At 38.8% G+C, this 26,518-nt stretch overlaps 1 protein-coding gene across 5 annotated transcripts in view; it reads right to left on the reverse strand.

Moving 5' to 3' along the window:
* Positions 1–26,518, reverse strand: part of ELMO1 (engulfment and cell motility 1) — a 530,720-nt gene that overhangs the window by 347,675 nt on the left and 156,527 nt on the right. For all 5 annotated transcript variants that reach the window (XM_039239137.1, XM_039239135.1, XM_039239134.1 and 2 more), the window contains 3 exons: positions 25,317–25,367; positions 20,704–20,873; positions 9,533–9,568 (listed from right to left, as the gene is read on the reverse strand). In XM_039239137.1, the coding sequence (XP_039095068.1) occupies positions 9,533–9,568; positions 20,704–20,873; positions 25,317–25,367 (257 nt within the window). The remainder of the gene's footprint in view (positions 1–9,532; positions 9,569–20,703; positions 20,874–25,316; positions 25,368–26,518) is intronic.

The raw sequence follows: 26,518 nt of genomic DNA on the forward strand, positions 1-26,518 counted from the left end.
TCCCATCTATTTTCAGTTAATAGTATAGAAAACAGTCTCATGTTTCTTTTTTTTTTTTTAAGTTTATTTATTTATTTTGAGAGAGACACAGAAAGTGCGAGCAGGGGAAAGGCAGAGGGAAAGGGAGAGAGAGAATCCCAAGCAGGCTCCGCAATCTCAGCGCAGAGCCCAATGTGGGACTTGAACCCACAAACCGTGCGTGGGATTATGACCTGAGTTGAAATCAAGAGCTGGATGTTTAATCAACTGAGCCACCCAGCCACCCAATTTGAAAGAAATCATGTTTCTTTTAAAACAGCTTCATAATTTCCCTTCTTCCCAGTGCTCTCAGCCCAGCCTCAGTAATGACCTTGGGAATCCTGCATCACTTCTGAAGCTGTGATGCAGGAAAGAAACCTACAGAAGAGGCAGCAGCTCTCAGGAAAAGACTATGATCCAAAGCTCCCAGAGATCAGAGAGGATGGGATGCAACAGATAAAAACAGATAAAAATGATTATGTGTGTGGATTCTGGAGTCAGACAGCAGTTTGTCCCTCAAATTCTAAGTGGGCAAGTTACTGATGCATTCTGTGCCTCAGTTTTGCTATTTATTAAAAATGATGGTGATGGGGCACCTAAGTGGCTCAGTTTAAAGTGTCCAACTCTTTCGCATGGTTCATGAGATCAAGCCCTGTGTTGGGCTCTGCATTGAGCGTGGAGCCTGCTTGAGATTCTCTTTCTCCTCTCTCTCTCTCTCTCTCTCTCCCTCTCTCCTCTCTTTCCCCCTCTTCCACTCTCCCTGCTCATGCACTGTTTATTAAAAACAAAATGACACTGGTGGTGGCAATACCTCACTCAGGATTTCTGGGGAAATAGAACAAGCTACCATACTTCCAGCTCTTCAACCAGTGTGTGGTGTATATATAGCAACATGTGACTGTTAGCTATGATCATTACACAAAAGTGATCTAGAAAGATAAGCAAAGTCCATGATCTTCAAATGTTTGCCTTCCAGGATTCTCTGTTCTTGGAGCCAGGGTTGAGGAGGGGTGTAATGCAAAGAAAGCCTACCCATTCAGGCCAGACTCACAGACTGGCAATACCAATCTTACAGGGGCCCCCTATGTGGCATGCCCCCCAAATAAATCCCAAACCAAAAAGCCCAAATTTACTTGAAGGACACAATAAGGGGGAAAAAAAAGCAGAAGGATGAAAAACAGGTTAAAAAGGGAGCAAAAAAGGTTAAATTTAAAAAAAAAATCCAGAAGTGACTCATTCTACAGACAATGAATCACAATAAAATCCAGACATTAGACTGTGGGGAAATTAAAAAAAAAAAAAAGTAAATTGCATCAGAAAAATAAGAGAGCCAGGTATAAAAGCAATTAGTAAGATTTATTAATAGAGTGTGTTGGCATTAGTATTATGATGAAAACACTATTACATAATAATGAATAGTATTAGTAGTAAACAATATTAGCTGATGTATTCTTTTACTATATCAATAGCTGTAAACACTATTAGCTAATTTATTTTCCTTCTTACTTAAAAGAGGGGAAAACAAATGTATGATAACTAATAGTTGCCAGCTGCTTATACCTGGCATGTTAAAAGACCCCAACCACCAAAAGACCCCCATATTCACGGCATTCGAGAATGGCGTCCATGGCCTCCATACAGGCAAAACACTGCCTCACTGTTGTGACTAACAGCATGAGCAATGGGCCAGGCAGTGACAAAGGAAAGCACACACTTTTGGAATCAAACTCTTCTTTATATCCCCTGGAGCTAGTTGAGGCTGAGAATAGAAATGATATTAGTCTTCCTTAACTGCTTTAGAAAAAAATATATATTTATGCTCTCTAATTATCTGAAGGCAAAATGATTCTGTTCCCCACTCAATGGGCCCATAATCCAAGTGGCCTGAGCAACATCTAGAGATTGTCCCACTTCCTCAAATACTCCAGAACTCTGCTCAGACTTCTCAGACAGGCTGCAAAAACTTGAGAGAAAATACAGAGAGAAAGAGAAAGTATATCATTTGTTTTTCAAATCTCCAATCTGCTTTTGGGACCAGGACTTCAATCTCCATGGTTTTTAAGAAGGTGGAGTACCACTTCTGCCTCATTTCTGCAATAGACATTTATGTGCTTTGCAGTTTCCACTAGAGTGAATGGTTGGTAAGTGAGAGAAGGTTCTTTCATATCACACACCAAGGTACCCACCGCAGGAATTGCTCCCGTGGTCCATCTAATAACATTTTATATAAATGTTATATTATTTATATTCATGTTTTATAGAAATATTATCTAATAACATCTTGTTTATACATAACATATATTTTAACATATATTCTATATATTTTATTAGACCATATATATTCTGTTATACTATATAACAGAACATATATATTCTATTTAACATATATATTCTATGTATATGTATATATACTGTTATATATAGCATATAAAAGGTTATTAAATATATTTATACATGTTACAGGCTACATTGTAAAAATATATATACACATACAAATACAAGATTATATATATATACAGTGCATATATAACATAAATATAATTCATTATGGCTGGTTGCTGGATGGATACAAGGTTTCCGTCAGCGAGAGTTTTTTTTAATTCAACCTCAAACCCTCAGTTGCAAAGAGAAGATGGCCATCCTAAAATTTTAATACATTCCAAATCAAGGAACTCAATCACTAATTTCAAGTGATGCAGGTATAAAAGCCCTTATTGAACTCTGACATAGATGTTTAGTCTCACTCCTAGAGGAGTGACTTATGCTCCAAGGAGAGAAGGCAGGAGCCAAGGCTCTGAAATCAATGCCGTGTGCACAAGATCAAGGCTAAAAGGGTTACAAGTATAAAGCAAACACATGGCACGTGCAGGAGCACTTTTATTTGTTTGGTTTATTTGTTTTTTATAAAGTGCGAAGCTAAAGATTTTGCAGTACTGACTGCCACAAATTAAGCCGACTGCAAACTTTACATGCTGGTCGAGAGCCATGTCACAGCCAACACACCATGTGTGCTGGAATGATTCAGCTAAATGTTTCTCATCAACTCAGTAGAGACCATCTTCATTCCAACAAAATTCAGCCAATCCTGAAGCATTTCAATTTAAGCTGCTAAATTTATAAAAGAACAGTGCTTGCAAATGTTTTGATTGGGTGCCAGGCAGAAGTGAAGAAAAGATATAAGTAAAGACCACTTTTAAAGTTACTGGTAAGTCATACTTCACATATACTTAATTCCCAACATTAATGAGTATAGTTCTGCCCTGTCCTTTGAATTTCTCCAAACGTTTTTTTTTCTTTTGATATGTGCTAAAAAGTATATACACAAAAGTTTGCAAATTTCTAAATCACGCTGCAGACATTTCCTTGGCCTTCAGAGTCATAGCATGAACATGCAAATGTCCTTTTCGTTCCTTTGTTAAAAATTTAACTGTGGATCAATTCTGAACTCTATTCTGTTTCTTTGATCTGTCTATTCCCTTATGCCAATATCACATTGCGTTAATAACTTTATAATGAGTCTTTAAGTCACTTAATGAAATCCTCCAACTGGTTCATCTCTGTTGTTTTTTTCCAAACCTTTTGGCTATTCTAGGTCCTATACAGTTCCTTTAAATTTTAAGTTTGGTTTGCAATTTCTTTTTAAAAAATAATATTGTACTGAACCTACAGATTAATTTGGGGAGAACTGCTATCCTAATAATATCGTGTCTAATTCTCTACTTATTTAGGCTTTTAATTTCTCTACTTATTTAGGCTTTTAATTTCTTTCAGTCATGTGTTTGTTTTTTCAGTGAACAGATACTACATGGCTCTTGATAAATTTATTCCTAAACATTTTATGATTTTTGCCACTTTTAAATAGAAATTTTAAAAATTTTATTTGACCGTTAATGCATACCTATACATCACTTTTATACACTGATGCTGTATCCTGAAACCTTGCTAAATTCAGTTATGTGACTAAGACTTTCTTCTTTTTTAGATTTACAACTTTCTACACAATCATGTCTTCCATGTTTTTACTTCTTCCTTTATAATCATTACGTCTTTTACTTCTTTCTTGAGTTATTGCTATAGCTAAAAACTCCAGTATGTTAACAGAAGTGCAAAAAACAAACATATTTGCTTTATTCCCAATCATTAAGAGGGCAAAGGTTGGAAGGAATTCAGCCTTCCAATATTAAGTATGATGCGGTTTTTGTATGTTTGCCTGTTTGTTTGTTTGTTTGTTTGTTTGGGATTTTTTGTAGATGCTCATTATCAGGTTGAGGAAGTTCCTTCTATTCCTAGATTGCTAAGAATTTTTATGAATGGATGCTGGGATTTTATGAAATGCTTTTGCTATATCTATGAATTATTTTCTGTATCTATTAAGATGAGTTTTCTCTCTAAGCCCTCTTTGTTTTACCAAATGCTGAATCACAATGACTGCTTTTCAAACGTTGAATGACTTCTGGGATAATCCTTCACTCACCAGAATGTATCATCCTTTTCATGTATCAGTTGATTATATTGTTAATATGTTGCCAGGGATGTTTGCACCAGTGTTCATTAGACGGTCTCATTAGCTGTCACATTTGGTATCTAAAGATTAAAATTTATTGGCATAAAGTTGTTCATAACATTCCTTTATTTTCCTTTTATTTGCAGTGAAATCTGTAGTGATATTGCCTCCTTTATTCCCAGGATTGACATTTGGATTTTTCTCTTCTTTTTTCCTACTTTAGGAAATAATCTGTGTTAGCTTTAATTTTCTCTATTATTTATGCGTTTTCTATAGCATTGATAGTTACTCCTTTTATTCCCTCCTCCCACTTCTATAATTCATACTTATTTATTCTACATTTTTTAAGGTAGAAACTTAGATCACTGATTTTTCTTAACCATTCTTTTTTTCCAGTATAAGCACTTAAGGCTCTAATTCCTCTCTAAGCACTGCTTTAGCTGCATCCACAAATTTTGTTTTGCTATATTGTATTTTATTATCATCCAGTTCAAAATATTTTGCAATTTCATGTGGGTTTATTCCTTGACTCCTGGGTATTACAGAAGGGTGTCTTTTAATTTCCAAACATCTGAGGCTTTTCAGCAAATTTATTGTTATGGATTTCTAATACAATCTCCATGTGGTCAAAGAATGTAATCTGTATAGTTTCAATCATTTGAAAATTCTTGAGACTTTTTATGGCCTAGAATATGGTCAATTTGGTGAACATTGCACATACACTGAAAAGAATATGGATTCTGCTATTGTTGAATGTGATCCTCTCTATATCGAGCCAATATCTTTTACAGTGTTGATAGAATCTTGTCTACCTTTAACTGATTTTGCCATTTTTCTTATCAATGAGAAGACAGTGTTAAAATCTCCAGCTATTATTATGGATTTGTCGTTTTTTTTTTTTTTTTAATTTTTGAGAGACAGAGCGGGAGAGGGGGAGTGGCAGAGAGAGAAGGAGACAGAATCTGAGCCAGGTTCCAGGCTCTGAGCTGTCAGCACAGAGACTGATGCAGGGCTCAAAACACCATTGTGAGATCATGACCTGAATGAAAATTGGATGCTCAACTGACTTAGCCACCCAGGGACCCCATGGATTTGTCTAGTTTTCCCTTTAGTTGTCACTTTTTGCTTCATTTATTTTGAAATCTTATATTAGGTACATAAACATTTAACTTTTATGTCTTCCTAATGACCCAACCATTTTTATTATGAATTATCCTCCTTTATCTCTGACAAAATATTGTCTTGAATTATTATTTTGCCTGCTATTAATAAAACAACTTAGTTTTATTATTATTTGCATTGACATGTATGCATTTTCCAACTTTTGAACTACATGCACCTTTGCATTTATAGTATATCTCTTATAAACGGCATATAGCTAGGTCATGTTTTTTCAAATTTATCTGAAATCTTTTAATTGTAGTGGTTAGTCCATTTAATTTAACTACTGATATGAATAGGTTTAGGTCAATCAATTTATCATTTTTCTGTTTGTCTCAGCTGTGTTTTGTTCTCTTTCTCTTTTTATAGTTCATTTTAATTTCTCTACGGGATTTTGAGTTATACTTACTTTAGCTTTGTATGCCCTTTTAAAGAAATATGAGGGGCACTCAGTTAGTTAAGCTTCAGACTTTGGCTTAGGTCATGATCTCACAGTTTGTGGGTTCCAGCCCGTGTTGGGCTCTGTGTTGACGACTCAGAGCCTGGAGCCTGCTTTTTCTGTGTCATTTTCTCTCTACCTCTCTATCTCTCTCTCTCTCTGTCTCAAAAATAAATAAACGTCTTTAAAAATGTAAAGAAATATGAGAAATTTTAAAGACAAAAACTATATTTTGTCTTTTCTAGTTATCCACATATCTGTAATTTCCAGTGTTGCTCACTCCTTCCTGTAGAGCCCAATTTCCATCTAATGGCACGTCCCTTTAGGCTAAAGAACTTTCTCCACACTTCTTGTAGTGTGTGCCTGCTGATGAACAATCTTAGTTTCCTTTATCTAAAAGTGTTTCTATTTCACCTTCATTTTCAAAAGATAGTTTTACTAGATAAGATTATGGTTTGACAAGTTTTGTTTTGTTTTGTTTTTTTCTGGGGTTTTCTTCATTTTTGGTTTGGTTTGTTTGTTGCTGTTGTTTTGGTTTTTTTGAACTTCTAAAATGTTGCCCTCTGGCCTCCACTGTTCCTAATGAGAAGTCAGCTCTCATTCTTATTTTTACTCTCTTAATGTAATAAGTTGTCTTTCTCTGGCTGCCTTCAAGGTATCCTTTTTATCTTTAAATTTCAGAAGTTTGACTATGATGTTTCCAGGTATAGTTTTCTTTCTATTTATTCCAGTTAGGATCACTGAGCTTCTTGGCTCTATAAATTTATGCTTTTCAACAAATTTTGGAAACTGTCATTATTTCCTCAAATATTTTTCTGGTCTTATTCTCTCTTTCCTCTCTTTCTGATATCACAATTAAATATATTTTAGACCAATTATTACCATTTCACAGGTCAATTATTCACTATTCATTTTACCTAGTCTTCAGATTAGGTAATTTGTACTGATTCATCTTCAAGGTTATTGTCTTTTCCATCTTCAACTCTTATATAGTGAATTTTTCATTTTAAATATTATACGTTTTAGTTTTATAATTTCCAACTGGTTATTTTTTATGATTTCCATTTCTCTGCTAAGCCTCCTCATCTGTGCACTAATTTATACTAATACCTTCCTCTTCTAATATATTTATAAACATTGCTTTAAAAATCTCCATTAGCAGAGCACCTGGGTGGCTCAGTTGGTTAAGCCTCAGACTTCAGCTCAGGTCATGATCTCAGAGTCTGTGGGTTCAAGTCTCACGTCAGGCTTTGAGCCCCATGTCAGGCTCTATGAGGACAGCTCAGTTCCTGGAGCCTGGCTCAGATTCTGTGTCTCCCTCTCTCTCTGCCCCTCCCCTTCTCTCTCTCTCTCTCTCTCTCTCTCTCCTCTCTCTCCTCTCTCTCTCTCTCAAAAATAAATAAAAACATTTTTAAAAATCTCCATTAGCTAATTCCAACACCTGGGTCATCTCAGAGTCACTTTTTACTATCTGCTTTATTTTTTTCTTAAGAATAGGTCATCTTTTCTTGTTCTTCATATATTTAGTAATTTTTATTATATTCTGAACATCAGGAATAAAAGATTGTCAAGTCTCAAAATCCAGTTTTGTTCTTCTGAAGACTGTTTTGTTAGAGCAGAAATAACATAGCTAGCATCAAACTACAAATTCTGCAGTGGGCAGCAGTTTAAATCTCTTCCCAATTTTCTCCATTTCCAGTTGCTGTTTTTACCAGGTCCTTTGGGGTTCTCACACATGCACATTCATGCCTCTGACTTGGGCAGATTTTGTAGGTGGGTCTATGTAAACCTGTAGAAATGGGGTCTCCTACCCTCTGAGCTTCCCTTCTCTCACAGATCTCACAGCTAAGAGTCTAGCTGCTCTGCTAGCCCCCAGACTATATCCTCTTTACCAAGACTGAGGCTTCCTGCCACCCCGCGCTAACTGGATGAGGGGGTATCCGCAGACAAAAGCTACAAACACACAAAACTCATCTGAGACCCACTATGTTCTTTTAAGGACTGACCTCCCTCTTTCTGTCTACTTTGGGTGGCTCTCCAGTTCCTTCAAGCAGTTGCTTTTAGGTATTTTTGTTTACAGTACTTTGTATAGATTTAATCAATTTTATCTGTATTATGTCTAATTAAGATATTCTGCCATTACCAGAATGAGGGCTCTGAGCACTGATTTTATCTTCATTTGATAGATGAAAATCATGGTTTATGTGTATCCCACTTCCAGTATTCCTATATATCAAATGATTAAAACTAATGGCAGATAAACTTTAAGAAATTATTTTGGCTTCAGAGTCCCCAACTTCCTCCACGTTAGCAAGTTGTATGAGGTGGTTAGAGAACAACTTGATTTAATTCCAGCTCCACTACCTGATTTTAACTTCCGCATCAAGGAAATAATTCTCATGATACTCATCTTGTGTGTCAGATATTTGTCCTTAAAAGTAATGAGTGTAAACATTGAGAAAATGCCCAGAACAAAGTAAACTCTCCTGAAAGGTGACTTCTGCTGCCATTACCATTAGGTGTTTCTACTATATTAAATATATATCTCAAAATAACATTAAAAATTTTACCCTAAAATCTAAGTAGTGCTTTCTACTTTATTAGAATTTAATAACTAAAGAATATATATACTATTTTTCTATGTGGGAAGGGGTAGGGGAAGATGAATGACTTGAGACGAGTATTACACATGGAAGGGGATCAGAATTTTCTCCAAGGGCCTAAAAATGAAGGTGTACATTGTCAGATGCTGTTCAGTCTTGCTTATCAAATTGAAATTATCTGCTTAACAACTTGGCAAAATGTAGATTTGTTCTGCCTACTGTAGAGAGTTTGCTAGGCCCCACTTGGATTCACCTTGTTTAATGGAAAAGAAAGGCACTGAGGAGGGAAAGCTCTAAGAAAGAAGTTCTGAGATCTCTATACACAGTTAACATGCAATTCACTTGACAGATGACTGCGGACTTTCTGAGACTCAAAGTAAATAATTTTCATTCCATACTTCAATCCTGAATTTTTTTAAATGTGTATCTTTTTCATACTGAGTCACTGAAGAAAATCAAAGACTTTTGACTTTGAACATCACATAGACCACAAAAAAGGAAGTTTTTTGTTTAAAGTAGTACATAAAATTATGCTTAGCTTTGCTCTAGGAGAAGGATAGCAATTCTGATGTAATCATTTTGTGGCTACAAACATAAAATATCCTTTCTACCACTAAGCAAAAAAAATAAAATAGAGAGAGAGAAAGAAATTTTTGAAAAACCTGTTAATAAGAGCATCAAAGCAAAAACAGAATCACTTAAAATATCTAGATGCATAGTTATACAATCAGTCAGAGGACAGGGTTTAATTATGCAGAGAAGAAGGAAGTGTTACCTCATCTGTATTAATTGATCATAAATTCTTACCAAGGCTTCATGATCTTCTGCAATTTCTGGTATCGTCTGTAAAATTTGAAAACAACCATGTGAGGAGCATGTTTGAAAGCAATAATTTTTACACAAAGAATATATGTATCTTGAAGAAAGCTCAGGATTGGATATAGAGCAGATTTAACTGCCATGATATACAAGACTTTATTTATTTCAAAACATTATTCAAAGTACCACACTGGGATTCTCTAGTGATAAGAAACAACCAAAAGGCAGAGATTAAACAACTATAACCAACTTACTGCATTTACTTGAGTCAACGCAATAAGAATGGATCAGAATGGGTATACATTCGATGAAAAAAGTAGAGTCCAAAGTACTAGACCGGTTCTTTAGTGTATGCCCAACAATGAAGAACTAATTCTCTTTCTTTGGGGAAATGCCCACTAATTCTCTTTTCCCTTTTCTTGAGAAAAGATTGCCTCTTTGCAAAAAAGACATTGTAAGAGACTCCACCAGTCTTGGACAACACATGGAACTCTGTGATGGTAGCCTGCAAGAGTGTGCAATAGACAAATCTTGTCTGCTAAAAAGGACCATCATGCTTCTTAAAAACCCGAGGTCAAGAAGATAAGGAAACAAGTGATGTTCGTCCTATCAAACCACTTCCCATCCCTCCAGCCTGCCAAATATCTCTGGCTCTAAGTATGTTCTTCCCTGTTTGGAATACCCTTCCCCTCTAATCAACCTGTCCAACTAGCTAAGTTCTATTCCGAATTCACCAGATTCTAGGCTCTTCTGGGAAGCCTTCCTGACCTCTGATATCCATCCCCACATGACCAGACTGAAGGTGGCACTCACATCTCCACTCACTGAGAAACACCAGCTGTATGACTTAGGCAGTGCACCTCGCTATCCTTCCTGCTCTCTGAAGGCGAGGGCTTAGGACTCTGACTCTACTACAGTGTCAGGCACATGCAGAGCAGATACTTAGTAAGTCGCTGATGAATGATTTGGCTCTTCAGATGAAGTTAAGTTTCATTTTCATCCACAGAAAAAGTAACCACTTGAGAAACCCAACTGACCACAAGGAGATCAGATCTAGTCTCTGGTGAAACTGGGGGTCAGGGGTGGGGGTAAAAAGGTATACAGCCATCTTTGTCTTCCTCTTCCCATCCCTTTCCTTTATCTGCCTTTAAAACAAAACTAGCTTCCTTCCCTCGTGCCTCCTTCAAAAAGCCTCTGGGCTGAGTGAAGGTAGAAGGTGGTCACAGGCAGGCAGACCTAGGACACTACTGTCCACTAAAAGGAACTGAACTCGTTGTAAAAATGACTCCTGACAGGACTGAGGCAAGGAAAGATCTAGTAAGCCTGGAACACCTACCTCACTGTGCCAGAAAGTAGTGAATGCTCAAAAAATAATGGGAAGGACAGGACAGGTCAGAAGGACAGCCAAATCTGGGACAAACAGAGCACCAAAATAAATAATAATAGTGACAGATTACACTATTAATTTATTGAATTAAATAGGACCGAATGAGTCCATGTTGTCTGAAAGAAAGGTGTGCTGGTATTGCTGCAGAACCAAGTCTCTGAGGGAAAACATACCAACCTGATTTACACTGTTTTCCATTTTCTATGGTGTAACTACTCAAAACAAAAGCAAAAATAAACAATCAAACAAAAAAACTGTTACGGTGGAGACACCTGGAAGGAACTATGGTAAGGGCCTTAAGTCAAAGTGAACCTGATTAACAAGACAAAGAGACATCATGTGCCATCAATAGGTAGCAATGAAAAAAACCACAAATATCTCCAATATTCCAGACAAAGACATATAACATGGGTTTACAACAAGAAAGCAATACAGGATAACCATGTAGAAAAAAAAATCCATTCAAATGGGAAATTGTGCAGTGTCCATTGCAAACTCTTTCGAGTTATCAGATTTTAGCCCTGTTGTCTCTACGCTGTAGGTAACTGATGAATATTTATATACTTTGTCCTGTGTTGTAGTGCTCTAATGGACTTATTCCTTGCAGGTGGAAACCCAGGTTTGTCTCCATTTGCAATTCATTTCAACAACTCTTTGCTCCATATAAATTGGTGCCCTTTTGACTTTTCCTTTGAGACTCTTAGAACATCTGCCTCATTCCCTTATGTCACATGAGTACAATGTCTTTACATGAGTTCATTTTTATATTTGTATGAGAGCCACGTTTTTATCTTTTCCTAGGAAGCATCTTTAATGAATTACCTTTTAACAAACCCAAATTGAAAGATATTCTAAAAGTGGCTTATCTGTAATCTCAAAAAGTGTCAAAATCACGAGAGAAAGGGAACCACTAAGGAATAGTTCCATATGGGGGGTGCCTGGGTGGCTCAGTCAGTTAAGTATCTGACTTCAGCTAAGGTCATGATCTCATAGATTGTTGGTTTGAGCCCTGCATCGGGCTCTGTGCTGACAGCTCAGAACCTGGAGCCTGCTTGGGATTCTGTGTCTCCCTCTCTGCCCCTCCCCCACTCACACTCTCTCTCCACCTCTCAAAAATAAATAAATATTAAAAATTTTTAAAGGAATAATTCCATAAGGAAAGAGATTAGGAAATGAGAGAACAATTGGTGCAAGGCGATACACGGAGTCAGATCCCTGTATTAAAGGACACAACAGACACAAGTGGTCAAACTTGATCTTGCAACTCTTCCATTTAATAGGGAACTCTTCAGTTAACTAAATAAGGCAGCCATTAACTGAGGAGGTCCTAAGGCCAGGGGCCTCTTTAAGCACACCAAAATCTAAGCCTGTAAATGCCTCACAGTCACAAAACAAAAACAAAAACAAAAACATCCCACACCCTGGTGTCTAAAAATGACCAATCATGAACATCCAATGTTCATGCTTTAAGCTGCAGTCAATCAAATAGGTGTTTTCCTTTCTCCTCTTCTCTATAGTCTTTCCCCCTCCTCCCCGCCCACAGGTGCAGTGCTCCTAACCACCTCCAGGTTGGCACTGACAGCTTCCAACTGATGCTTGCTCACATAAATTCTTAAATATGTTAATATGCTTCAGTTTATTTTTTAACAGAACTGGTTCAAAATAAATGTGCATGTGGAGTGTTGTACCTGTAAATGTGTGTGTGTGTGTGTGTGTGTGTGTGTGTAATATATAAAGCTATCATTGCAACTTTTCAAAATAGCTTTCTGGCACGGTGCCTGGACACTTTCAGGTTTTGTATATATTCCCCCTGCCATACCAGACTCTGGCTTTGGATGGTTCTCCCTGACCAGTGTTTGTTCTCAGCCTCTTCACTTTTGATTCAGATGAAGCCTAAACAGAAGGGTAACTTTTTGTTGTTGATGTATCTTGCTAACCTCTCTTTCTTTCTCTCTTTCTCAATGTCCAGGGGTCACTTGGGTCGCTCAGTCAGTTAAGCATCTGACTCTTGATTCTGGGTCTGGTCATAATGTCACGTTGTGAGACTGAGACCTGCATTGAGCTCTGTGTCAGGCTCCGCGCTGTGGGTGTGGAGCCTGTTTAAGATTCTGTCCCTCTCCTTCTGTCCTTCCCCAGCTCACATGCACTCTCCCTCTGTCACCAAAAAAATTAATTAGTTAATAATAATAGTAATAAAAGAAACACGACCAGGAAGAAATGGTTCTAGAAAGGCTGGTGTTTCAGAGTGGCCAGATGCCTCTCACCTGAGCTCAGATACAGCATTGTGTTTCCTAGCAGAAGACAATGTATTCTTTAAAACAGGCTGCATGACCCCTTCTCATTTCCATTTCCAGAGTGATGCTGGATGGCTAGTTTGCACCAGCACACCCGAGTGTCCCTGTTAGTCACTCTCTGGAGAACGTAGAGACCCCACCTCCTTCTCTATATTCCTATCAAGCAGAATGAGTAGAAGAATGTGTTGTTCAGCCTTTAAGGCCAAGGGGCTCCTGGGGGTGCCCAACCCGGAGTGTCTCCTTTGTACCTAAGGGCATCCAGATGGCAGGCCTAGATCCCTTGGAACATGGCCGTGCACACAGGGAAAGGCTGCAGATAGCTGGTGGGCTATGCTGCTGTGCTATCAAAGCTCACAGCACACAGATCCCAGCAGCAGACGCTTTGTCCAGTTGGCTGCTAATGATCGCCTTATGTATAAGTTCCCCCAACAAATCTGTGCCTCCATCACTGTCTCCGGGTCTTTTCTTTGACCTCACTGGACCATCACACCCCCTGACGTGGAGTCTGCTAGTCTACTAGTCTACAGCTGTACAACTGTACAACGACTCAGAGACAAAGCTTAGAGCTGTCTGAAGGGGGAAGATCCAGTTTAAGAAACTTTCTGCCACACGATGGCTGACAAATCACCAGAGGACTGACCCCTTTGATTGTGATGTAAATTTCTGGCAGGGTCCCAGGAGGGCTGCTCCAGTTGGAACTCCCTGAGCTCTGGGGAGCACAGGCTCCAAGAAATCAGGCAGAAGGATCTGGAGAGACCTGGCAGCCTTCACAGCTGGGGCCCACAGACCACACAAAGCAGTTTGTTTTTGGTCCAGGGAGCTGCTTGCTCCTCCCTGTGGCCTCTGTCCAAGGTGAAGTGCAGGACATGCACTCTGTGACCTGTGCTTAGCTGCTAGTCAGTGAGTCGCTGACAATCTGGCCTGGCTTGGACCTTCCAGGACAGCCAAGGTTTATAAGGGACATCAAATTCTTAGAAACAAGAGTGTATGTTAGAGCTGATAACTATGTCCATGGAGGTTAACAGAGTTACTTTCAAAAAACGAAGTCACCTTTTGTGTGAGGACAAAATATCAAAAAAGGTCACACATAGTCCAAAACGTCATATCCATCTTTGAGGTGTTTTTTTCCACACACCTCTTCCATTGTGCCTAACCCAGTGTCAGAAATATTCAGCACCCCAATAATACACACGTTGCCAAATTAAAAAAATCTATAAATCCATTGTCAGCTGTGGGTGGTAGGCAACATCAGAGCCAAGACACCATCCAGGTGCTTAATTCAAGTCACACATCCGTTTTCACATCTCCTAAGGAATGGCTACAACTCTTACTCTGGCCAGGAGAACATGATTTGAATAATAAAGTTTCATATGACACCGCCTGTGTGTTAATGAATGATGACAACAAATCTCTTATAAACGCAAACACACATAGCTATACATATGTCTGTGTCAAATGCATGATTTGGGAGGGGGCTAATAATTTATACAGTTTACATTGTTTATTTTTACGACAATTACTTAAGGGCTTTACATATCTCTAAAATAACTGTGGGACTCTTTCCACTGATCCTAATCCCGCCAAATTTTAGAGAAATGACTTAAACCAAAAAAACACAAAAGTACTTCTAAATTCCCCAAATTAGTGAGAACCCCTCAACTATCTCACTGTTAGTTTTCTTAGGAAAGCTAGAATCCCTGAGGGAACCCCAGCCCAGTATTGGCCAGGGTGTTAGAAACTGACATATTTCGGGGCGCCTGGGTGGCTTAGTCGGTTAAGCGTCCGACTTTCGCTTAGGTCATGATCTCGTGGTTCGTGGGTTCAAGCCCCGCATCGGGCTCTATGCTGACTGCCAGCTCAGAGCCTGGAGCCTATTTCAGAGTCTGTATCTCGCTCTCTCTCTCTCTGACCCTCCTCTGCTCACGCTCTCTCTCTCTCTCTCTCCTAGAAATAAATAAAAATATTAAAAAAAATTGACATATTTCTACATGAGTAGTAAAGTATAAATGAGGACATATCAGCGAGCCTTGGGGCTGTCCTCCCAATCAGGAATCATACTCCAACAAAACAATTTCAATACTCACAAAGATTTTTCTAGAAGAAAAGCTGATTAGAGAATGTTCACGATCGTGAAAAAACCTGAAAGCAATATAAATGTCCAATAACAATGGGACCATTGACTATACTGTGCACATGTTTCAAATTATTAATTGCATGTCAACTGCACTTAAAGATTTTTGAGTGAAATAATATACAAATGGCAAAAATGATAAAGGGAATAATATTAATGACATGGCAATATTGTTAGGTACAAAAAGCAGGCTACAAAGGTATGAGCATTATGATTCTACTTTTGTAATGAAGCCTATGCATGTGTGTGTATCTAAAAGAAAATGAAAAAAAGGATATATACCACAATGTTAAAAAGGTCTCTCAAAAGTGATATTACAAATGATTATTTTCCTCCTTTTGCTTACTTTTTTTATTTTTTAAATTATACATATTGTATATAATATACATGTATCGTATATATAATATGGATTGTTTTTTAACTAAAGAGAGAAAGCTAATTCAAAAAACTGTCCTGAGTTCTCTGTAAATACATAATTTTAACTTTTTTACTCTCTTAACTTTTCTGCCCAGGGTGGTGCTAGAGCTTACTCATATTCCAAGAGCGTAATTTTCCTGACATATTGCCAAGTGGGAAGGAAACTGTAAGAATCCTGCCCTTTCATTCTTGGAAATGTTCCCCCTGTTCTGACTGTTTAACACTGGCAGGACACAAGACAAACTGTCCCACTGTCTGTGTGCATAGAGGCATAGATAAAGAACATGGTGTTTTATTAAAAGCCAAAGAAAAGCAGTGTTATTTGAACATTGGATTTGGAGTGACAGGTATCATTTTTTTTCCTTCAAATAAAATAAAATAGACCATATCTGAGAGAACTTTTTTTTATTGACATATCACTGGCATACAACATCATGTTAGTTTCAGGTGTACAACATAGCGATTCCACACTTGTATACGCTGTGAAATGATCACCACGGTAAGTCTAATTACCTTCCGTCACCATACAAAGCAAATACAATATTACCGCCTATGTTCCCCATGCTGTACATTATATCATTGTGACTTGAAAGTTGGTACTTCTTGATCTCTGTCACCCAACTTTGCCTACCCTCCAACCCTCCTCATCTCTAGGAACCACCAATCTGTTCTTTATAACTCTAAGTCTGGGTTTGGTTTTGTTTGTTTTTTAGATTCCACATGGAAGTGAAATCATGTAGTATCTCTCTTTCTCTGTCAGACTTACTTCACTTAGTATAATACCCTCTAGGCCCAACGTGTTGTCACAAGTGGCTCAGTAGTACTCCATACATCTCCCATCTTCCTTGTCCATTCTTCCATCAGTGATCAGTGGATACTTAGGATGCTTCCATAGCTCGGCAATTATAAATAATGCTGCAATAAACACAGGAATGTGTGTATCCTTTCAAATTAACGTTTTCACTTTCTTCAGACGGATACCTAGTAGTTCAATTACTGGATCATATGGTAGTTTTATTTTTAATGTTTTGAGGAACCTCCATGCTGTTTCCCAGAGTGTCTGTGCCAATTTACATTCCTACCAACCATGCACAAGGGTTCACTTTTCTCCACATGCTCTCCAACATTTGTTATTTCTTGTCTTCTTGATAACAGTCATTCTGACAGGTGTAAGTTGACATCTCCTTATGTTTTTGATTTGCATTTCTCTGATGATGAGTAGTAATATTAAGCACCTTTCATGTACCTGTTGGCTGTCTGTATGAATAGTCTGGAAAAATGTCTATTCAGATCTTCTGCCCATTTTTTAATGGGGTTGTTTTCTGTTATTGAGTTGTATGAGTTCTTTATATGTTTAAGATATTAATCCCTTGAAAAATCTTCTAATACCCATTTGTTAGCAAACACTGTCCATTCCCGAAATTATCTTCCCTGACACCATTCCCCTGCTCAGGCTGAGCCAACATGTTTCCTCACAACTTCATTTGCTTCCACACCTATGTCTCCAGCGTAAACTGGGAATGGAATTTCAAAATTCCAGAAGAATAGAAAAATTCAATTCAAATATTAATCACTATGCTCTGCCAAAGCGGCACTCCGCATTGCTCCTTTGTTGCTAATTTTGCCCGGTGGCCCCTCCTGGTACAAACGAGAGAGACCTTTAAAAGCTCAGCCTTCAGTAATGACAAGCAGGTGAGTAATCTTTGAATCTCATTACAGCTCAAAGTAAGGAGAAAAATTCCAGCTACATTTCTTCAGTGTTTCCTAAAAATTTCCACAGGTCCTGCTTCAGAAAACCTCTGCCTTCCCCAGCTGGAAAACTGCCCAGAAATCATGACCAAATGCCTTCCAAATTGCAGGGTCCATTTAATTCCTACAGTTTCTATTCCAAAAGTTTCCTGTTAATTAATGAATGTCTTGCTAGAAATTTAATTGAGAAGCCAGGTTTCCTTACAAGAAAAGGGTCTTTCTCTTTTCTTTTTAATCTGAGCAAAAGACCTGAAAAAGAGCTGTGCAGCAAATGAGCAGCTAAAGATGAGTCTCGGGCCCCAGCAGAAGTAAGCAGGAGGTGGCGTGGCTCCAGGGCCTCCTTCCTCCATCCCCCAAAGTAGCAGGGCTTTGAACTTATGTAAGATGGTGAGGAGGACGCCAAAGGTGATCCAGAGAGACTTCATTCCTCCCCATAACATAGTGTGATAGGAAAGTGTAAGAGAGCAGTGCAAACCAGAACTCACCCAAGATCTGGCCTTGCACCATTTGCATGTCTGAAACCTGGCTGCCACGGAACAAATCAACATGGCTTCCAGGTTATAAGCAATTAAAATACTAATAACTTTAATACGCTTTTTTAAAACAGGAATTCAAGTACCATAGTTCACATAAAGTACATTCATTCAGTGTCAACGTTCTCTCAGGTTGTACATGTGCAACACGGAGATATAATTCAGACGTGCCGTCCCCAGTCCTCAGTCTGAGGATTAGTGGTTCTTTTGGGCCCTTCTAGAGATCACGATGACTTACAGAGTAAGGCAATGACACAGACAATAAGTAGTAATGCAGACAAGACAAATACATAGTATCAGCTTTTACTCTTTTCTTTTTCAAGCGGAAAGGACAGTGTCCCTTTGATGAGAGTTATGGGCTAAATTGTGTCCCCTCAGAATTCACATGTTGATTCCCTGACCCCCAGTACCTCAGAATGGGGCAGTTTTTAAAGACAGCCTTTAAAGAAGTGATTAAGTGAAAATGAGGCCATGAGGGTGTGTCGCAAAAGACACCCACCACTCTGATGGGTGTCTTTTTAAGCAAAGGAAATTTGGACATACAGAGAGACCCTAGGAATAAGTGCACCCAGAGGAAAGACCACATGAGGGCACAGCGTGAAGGCAGCCATCTGCAAATCAAGGAGACTTCAGAAGAAACCAACGCTGCCAACACCTTGATCTTGGACTTCCAGCCCCCCAACTAAAGATGATACATTTCTATTGGTTAAGCTACCCAGTCTGATATTTTGTTATGGCAGCACTAGCAAACAAATATAATGAGAAACTAAAACACTAAAGCTCCTAGCATGCATTTTTCTCTCATTGCAAAATATATAACTGCCACCCTTAGAGGTCTCAGAGATCTGCCGCAGGCCTCTTCTCAGGGTGCAAATCAGATGGACCCCTGCTTTCAGTGTATTTAACACTGTAATTGTAATCATGATGGCAATTCTGCAATATTTGGAAGCATTAACACAATAGCATTCTGAATATTCAAGAGCTTAAGCCCCTAGAGACCTAGGTCTGTGGCAGAACTGCCTACTAATAGCAGGTTATGCTACAACTGGCCCCAATACATTGCTTTTGATACATCAATGGCTGGGACTTAGATAGTAAATGTGGGGCCATTTTCACATTTTCATTTAACACGCTGTAAATGTGGCTGAGGTTCAACCCCCCAGGGCTCACTGTTCCACCAGAAGCAGTGGTGGGCATGAAGCAGGACCTTCCATGAGTGGCAACCACATGAAGTTGTCCACAGTCCCCAGGAAAGGTGTTCATAATCCCAGCTCACACTCTGATGTCCATTAGCACCAAGAAATGAGGGATCTGACACACTCCACACTAGACCTCAGTCTAGAACTTCCAACACAGATAAAAAGGCTTGACTTGGTCAAGTCTTCTGGATCCAAAAACTTATTCAACTTCCCTTGAACTGTTTCAAACTCCAACTCCAGTTTATAGTAGGCATGCTGATAACACCTAGAATCTGAGTTTCCCTGCCCCACTGCAAGTTGATGTTCCCCCAAATTTAAATGAGCAGAGCTTGAGTCCTCATTAAAAAAATAAATGATACCTGTCTACAATCAACCCTTTCCAGATCACCCAAGCCTGTTTACCAATTATAAAGAATCTTTCACTAGTGAAAGTTGCAGAGGCTAAATAATGCCACATGTAGGAGAAGAAGGAAGGAAGGAAGGAGGAGGGGAGGGGAGGGGAGGGGAGGGGAGGAAGGAAGAGAGCAGGAGAGAGGGCCAAGATGGGTCTCCAACATGTACAGTAATACATTCATTCTTTGAACCACCAGGTACTGAAGAGAGATCTAAATGACCCAGGCTTAAACCCCAATTCCCAGTGACATGTACTGTTTCCTAATAAATAACTATCCCAACTCTGCACATCATTAATTTAGCATATGTAATTAACTGCCTTGGCATTTTCACATGCTGTAACTTACATGCTGCAAATAGTCTATGTCTCATATGGTAGCACCTGACCATATGGGAATGAGCAGCTACCTATACACCCTACCCTGCTGTTCGGTGGTGAGGAGAGTTATCTGTCCACACGTGCAAGAGCCAGACCCCATCCTGCTCCTTAAACCCTCTGATCATACCACAGAGTTAAAACCTTCCCTGAGAAGGTGAGCTCCCCAAGGAGAAATGCCCATACCTTTCCTGTTCATGATGGAACTCAAACTCCTTCAAGGCTCATTCACTGACACCCCATCTGTCAGGTCCCATGAGCTGTAACTGGTCCAATCTCTAGATTCCCAATGCTCACAAGGAATTATACCTCATTTGAGTTCTGCCTACATAAATTTTTTAATGGCTTCACTCACAGGTTTTTAATTCTCCCAAATTCCACTCTTTATACACAGCATTTGATATTTATAGCATTTATAACTTTAAGTAATTAAGGACATGTATTTCATCCTTCAAAGGATAATGTTTTAAAAGGTATTCAGGGATGGTATTTTGATCTAGTTAAAGACTTTGAAACATAGAGTTGTTTTGGGGGTTTTTTTTTTGTTCTTGTTTTGTTTTGTTTTTGTCAATTTCTGATCTTTAAAATGAGAAATTACAAGTACAAGGAAAATAACAAATCCCCAGAATGCGAGAAAGAATAGGACAGACTAGAAGTCTGGATAAAAGATGCTTGCTTACTCAGTGCCGCTTTCAACCATCTGCGTGAGGAGAGAGATGCCATCCAGATTTATAAACTCCTGAGCAAACGTGACATCCCGGGAGAGGCTGGCTAAGTCTTTCAGGGCTTCCAACTTGGCATCCATACTTGATGACTGGATTCGTTCATGGAGCTGCTGGGCGTTTTGAGCCTCATCGAGGACAAAAATAAACGGGAAGAATGTTCATAGAGGAAACCACAATAGACAAAAAGCTACCGTTCATTGAGAAAGGAAGAGAGCAGGCCTCGAAGCACAAGACCATATGCCTACTCTATACCAAGGGCAGTTTTCCAGGCAGCATGAACCCACCTTCAAGCAATGTCTGTTAATTTCATGATGGCAATCGACTGCCTTCTTGACAGAGCCCACATTTCAATCTCTTGGAAAAGTCAGAGCACAGAAACAGTAAAGCCCCCAAAAGGGAAGAGGAATGGCAGTGAGGAGGGAAAAATGGGAAAATGTTTACCTTGTAAGTAAAATTATTATCTACAAATGGTTAAAAAAATATTTGCTTGGCTAAGGTGTTACGCAAATTTATACAGCATGTTTGCATGTTCACTCAGTATTCTGAGCAGTTACTGCCTACAGAGTGTTCAAATTCCTCACTAGACATTCTTTCATTAGAGATCATCTTTCCCAGTTACTGAAGATCTTCTAGCACAACACAATGGTGCTTATAAATTTTACTTTTCAACAACATGTGTTTCACCTGCATTGGCTAATTACTGCACAAATATAAAACAAAATAATTAGGAAACAAAATCAACAGCTTTGCCTAAAATTAGACATTTTTTTAAGGCATCTGCCCTTGGCTACTACATGCAGGGCAGGGAGGAATGGAAATATATCGGAGGAGCTGAACTTCTGTATAATAACTTGTAGCTTATATTTCTCATTCTTCCCGTAAAGATTTTCATGTCTACTTTTCAAGTTGGGGCACACGGTAAGAAAAATAAAATATTAAATTTTTCTGCCTGCATTTTTGCTTAATGGAAATAACTCAACATTTGTAGTAGTTATGATTTAACTCAAAACTGCAATGGGTGAAGCAATGTGTCATCCTCATATTCTCCTTCTTGGGCACTGACTTTCTCCTTTGAAACTTGTTATATTTCAAAGAAAGGGGAAGATGAGGTATTTGTCCCCAGAAGTGACATATCTTCTAAATAGCAACTCATTAGAGCCATCAGAGGAGCCCCCTGTCAACTGTAACAGGGTTAAGATTGCAGAGTGGAGGAAGGGAATCCACACAGGTATTTAAACCCCAACAGGCTCCACAGTCAAGATCCCCTCCCTCGCTGCCCAGGTCTCCCTTCACTGTCACCTGAAAGTAGCCCCAGGGAGAGAAGGGGACCCAGCAGGGAAACCAATGCCAACCCTTCAGATGCCCAGACAGGAATGGCACCCATCCCCTACCACGTGGTCAGAGATATTCAGTAGTCTGCCATTGTAGTTGTAACCAAACTCTGGCACATTGCATCAGAAATTTAAAAAAAAAAAAAAAAAGGAGGAGGAGAAGAAGGAAGGTGGAGAAGAACAAAAGCTCTCTCTACTCATTCACAGTTCCCTGGATATCTGACAAGTCACCCAGACCCTAAATCCCATGTTTTTAAGAGGGAGAATGGAGAGTTGAGCAAGAATCATTTTATCTTTTAAAATCATTCAAAGCTACACTTTTTCATAAAATTTTCAAGTGGACAGACAGCATCAACATATATTTAACCCAAGCAGATCACTTTGAGTTCCTAGAAAAGTACATTTTTCTCCAAGAAGGAAGTCTGCATTTACCCTACAGATTATGATAATAAGGAGTGCTCAAAAATGATTTCATTGTCAGTATTAATGCTAATGGTGTCTGGTGCTAATATTAGTAATAAGAACATCTAAGTTCCCTGTGGCTTTTTATGAGCCACTATTCTAAATACCCTCATGAAGGAATTCATTTAATCTACACAATAATCCTACCAGGTGGCTGTCCTCATCATGTTCATTGTACACAGGAAACTGAAGTGCAGAGAAGTTATGTAACTTGACCAAGGTCGCACAGGTAGAACTCAGCACAGTTGCACATTACCTAAAGCAAGAGTGTGTGCATGTGTGTGCACGCTTAAATGTGTACATGTATGTGTGTGTGCATTTTGTCTGGCTATAGAGGAAGTTCAGCTGAGGTAGAAGTAAGAATCAAACATTTTTCTGCTATAACACCATTGGCTCATTTCTTGATGGTACACTAACACTTCCCAGCAAATCTGATGGAGACAGTTATATTTTTTTAACATTTTGAGTACGTACATAAAAAGTGAAAGTTAGCATAGGCTGACCCATATTTTTAAGTTAAACACAAAATAATCCAAAACAATCTACTGACAGCAAGTAAAGTGTACAGATCCAAAAATCTTGTTTACAGAGTAATGCCTAGTTCTAAATCCTGTGGCTACAGCCAAATCATAAAATGCTTGTTTTAAAATGAGAATGCAGATTCCTGGACCTTGTTTCTAGGTATCGTAATTCATTTTCTCTGTAAAGGCCCAAACAACAGCATTTTTTAAAATGTTTTATTTATTTCTGAGAGAGAGAGACAGTGTGAGCAGGGGAGGGTCAGAGAGAGAGAGAGACACAGAATCTGAAACAGGCTCCAGGCTCTGAGCTATCAGCACAGAGCCCTGCACGAGTCTCGAACCCACAAACCGGGAGATCATGACCTGAGCGAAGTTGGACGTTTAACCAGCTGAGCCACCCAGGCACCCCAAACAACAGCATTTTTAAAGTTCCACCAAAGATTCGAGTTTGGAAACCACCGCTCTTCAGAATACAGACACCAGTCTCCTGCAGGTAGACTCCCTGTTATGATATTGCCTTGTGCCCTGGCTTTCACGTCTCACCATTCACCCTGCTGGGAATGTGAAGGTCACTACTGGAAAAGCACAAGCTATCGGGACGCTGAAAAACTTTACCCTGACAAACACCTAACCTTCTTTCAAGGAGTGACTTATGTTGTGAAAATTTTGTTGACGCACCCATGGCAATAAAAAATAGAACTAACTTCTTCTTTGGCTTAGAGGAGACCTAGATGTGAAAACAGAGACTGTATAATTCTGAGACCTACCAAAGGGCAAGGTGGACTCCTTTTGCCCAGCCAGCAAATGAGTAATTGTAACAGGCTAAACAGAAACTACAAAAACCAAATGAAACCACCATCTTGAAAGGTCAAATTAACATTAATTCATGCTGACTGAGGTAAGGTGAATGCTAAGTCAGACAAAAACGTCTCAGCTCATCATGTGGCCGTTGAAAAATGAGTATGAATTATAATTTCCAGTAAGTGGAAAAGAAGGCACCAGAAGACAGTTTGGCCAGCTCCCGCGATGCATTCTGTGGAGCTTATCACTGTGTTTAGGTTCAAGATGTTATTGGTAAAATGTTTAAGAGCTTTTAAGCCTCTCTAATGTAATTTTCAACCAGAAGAATGTGTGGTAGTTACAAGTACCCACAATTTAAGTTTAGCCAGATGCTTTTCCCAATTTTTAAATTTATTTTTAGCCTACCACATGGCTTTGGTGGAAACTGAAAATAAGAGTTAGACACAGTTTTCATGACATACGCAGAGTGAAAATAGTAACACTTGGTGTATTTTGTGCAGATTATTTTTTTAGGAAAGCAATAAAATGCACTGTGAAATAATATGCTAATGTTACTATGCAAAGAATCTGCAAGCAAGTAAAAGGGATGAAGACGAGCAAGACAGTCAGCTATAGGAGTCTAAATATTCTGCAGCATTTTGTTTAGCTTTTATCTGGAAGACTTTTTAAAGTGTTTCATCTAGAATCAGCTGTCAATGAAACAACCTTAGTGGCAAGTATTTCTCAAACTATATTATGATGAATTGTCATAAAAACTGACCAAAACTAGAAAAACACTTAACACTCTCTGTTTTACACACAGACACACCCTGACTTTAAAGAGAGGTAAGAGGTTGTCTTTGGTTTTGTTTGCTTTGTCCGTTGACTGAATTTGCTCATGTGGCATTACTTGGATGTGCGGGCAGGTAGGTAAAACTAACCAGTACAGCTGATTTATCCCACCTGTAGTATAAGAATTGTTAACATGACCACCAAACCCAAACCTTAAAGTCAATCTACTTGCACTTAACCTGAAATAAAAGCTTCCTCCTCAGTAATAGGAAATACAAGGAAAGGCATTCCTGCTAGTCCAGAATCTGCATGTGAGGATATTCCAGACACCTTCTGTTTTACACTAAAGTTACCCTCAAAAATTAATATCCCAGAGGCACCTGGGTGGCTCAGTCAGTTAATAGTCCGACTTCAGCTCAGGTCATGATCTCATAGTTCGTGGGTTCGAGCCATGCGTCCAGCTCTATGCTGACAGCTCAGAGCCTGGAGCCTGCTTTGGATTTTGTGTCTCCCTCTCTCTCTGTCCCTCCCTCCCACACACTCTGTCTCTGTCTCAAAAATAAATAAATTTTTTAAAAATTAAAAAATAAACAAATAAATAAATAAAAATAATATCCCATAATCACATATAGCAGAACTGGAGAGCAAAGTGTTTACTGGAAAGCTACAAAGATCAACTTACCGGAGATGTGGTTAATCGAAGGATAGTGCCATTTTTTATTTCGTTGCGGTTCTGGAAAAGAAAAATAAAATCTTTGTAAATCTTCAAATCTTAGAAGCTTGGTAAAGAATAGAGCAAAGGCAAAGATAATCTAGCAGTGACACTACAGAGTAAGAATTCTTATGATTCAGTTTATTGTCACTTTATTCTCATGATTCTTGAGTAATTTTTAATTATTTCTACAGAGACCTTAAACTGGGTCTCAGATGTATTAACTTTATAACAAGTCATAGACAGCATTCAGCACAGAAGTGAATATACAGCCAAAGATTAGGAATATGAGGCCCAAGAATAGCAAACCAAAAAAGCAGTTTTGAAAGGTTATTTAGAAAATGCAACCTACCAATTCTGCTAGAATTAAAACACACATCTGTACAAAAATTTGTACCTGAATGCTCACAAAAACATTATTCATAATAGCCAAAAGTTGGAAACAACCCAAATGTCCATCAATTGATGAACAAAATGTGGTATACCCACTCAACAGATTATTAATAGCCAATACAAAGAAAAGAAATGCTGATATATACTACACCATGAATGAATCTTGAAAACATTACACTAAGTGAAAGAATCATGACACAAAGGCCACAGATGTTATGATTCCATTTATATCAAGTGTCCAGAATAGGTAAATCCACTGAAGCAGAAAGCAGATTGGTGGTTTCCAGGTGCCAACGGGTGGCGGGCGGTGGGGAGGGAGGGGACATGATTGCTAATGGTTGCAAGGTTTCTTTTCCCGGTGATGCAAATGTTCTAAAATTGATGTTAGTGATGCTTTCACAAATCTAGGAATATATTAAAAAACACTGAAGTGAACACTTTAAATAGTGGATGTGGGGGAATATGAATTCTATCTCAATAAAGCTACCTTTTTTAAGGGCATATTAAGGAGCTTGGTTTCCTAACATTTGCCAGCTCTAATTGCACGTCATCTTGAAGTGAAGAACAAGCAGCCTAAATAAGCAGAGCCTAATTCTGTCTTTCTCCACTTGGCGAGTATGTTGGAGGTGAGTGTCCTAAAGCTGTCACTTAGCATCACTGGAAGTAGAATTTCACTGGCAGTTTTATTTCCCACCACCAGAGTCCGCACCATTCTCAGCTTTCAGGAGGTGACCTTGAGGGATTCACACATTCACACGCCCCACTCTGGAGCACAGAGG

Source organism: Hyaena hyaena, unplaced genomic scaffold, assembly GCF_003009895.1.
Source record: "Hyaena hyaena isolate Hyena2069 unplaced genomic scaffold, ASM300989v1 scaffold_153, whole genome shotgun sequence".
Lineage (NCBI taxonomy): Eukaryota > Metazoa > Chordata > Mammalia > Carnivora > Hyaenidae > Hyaena > Hyaena hyaena.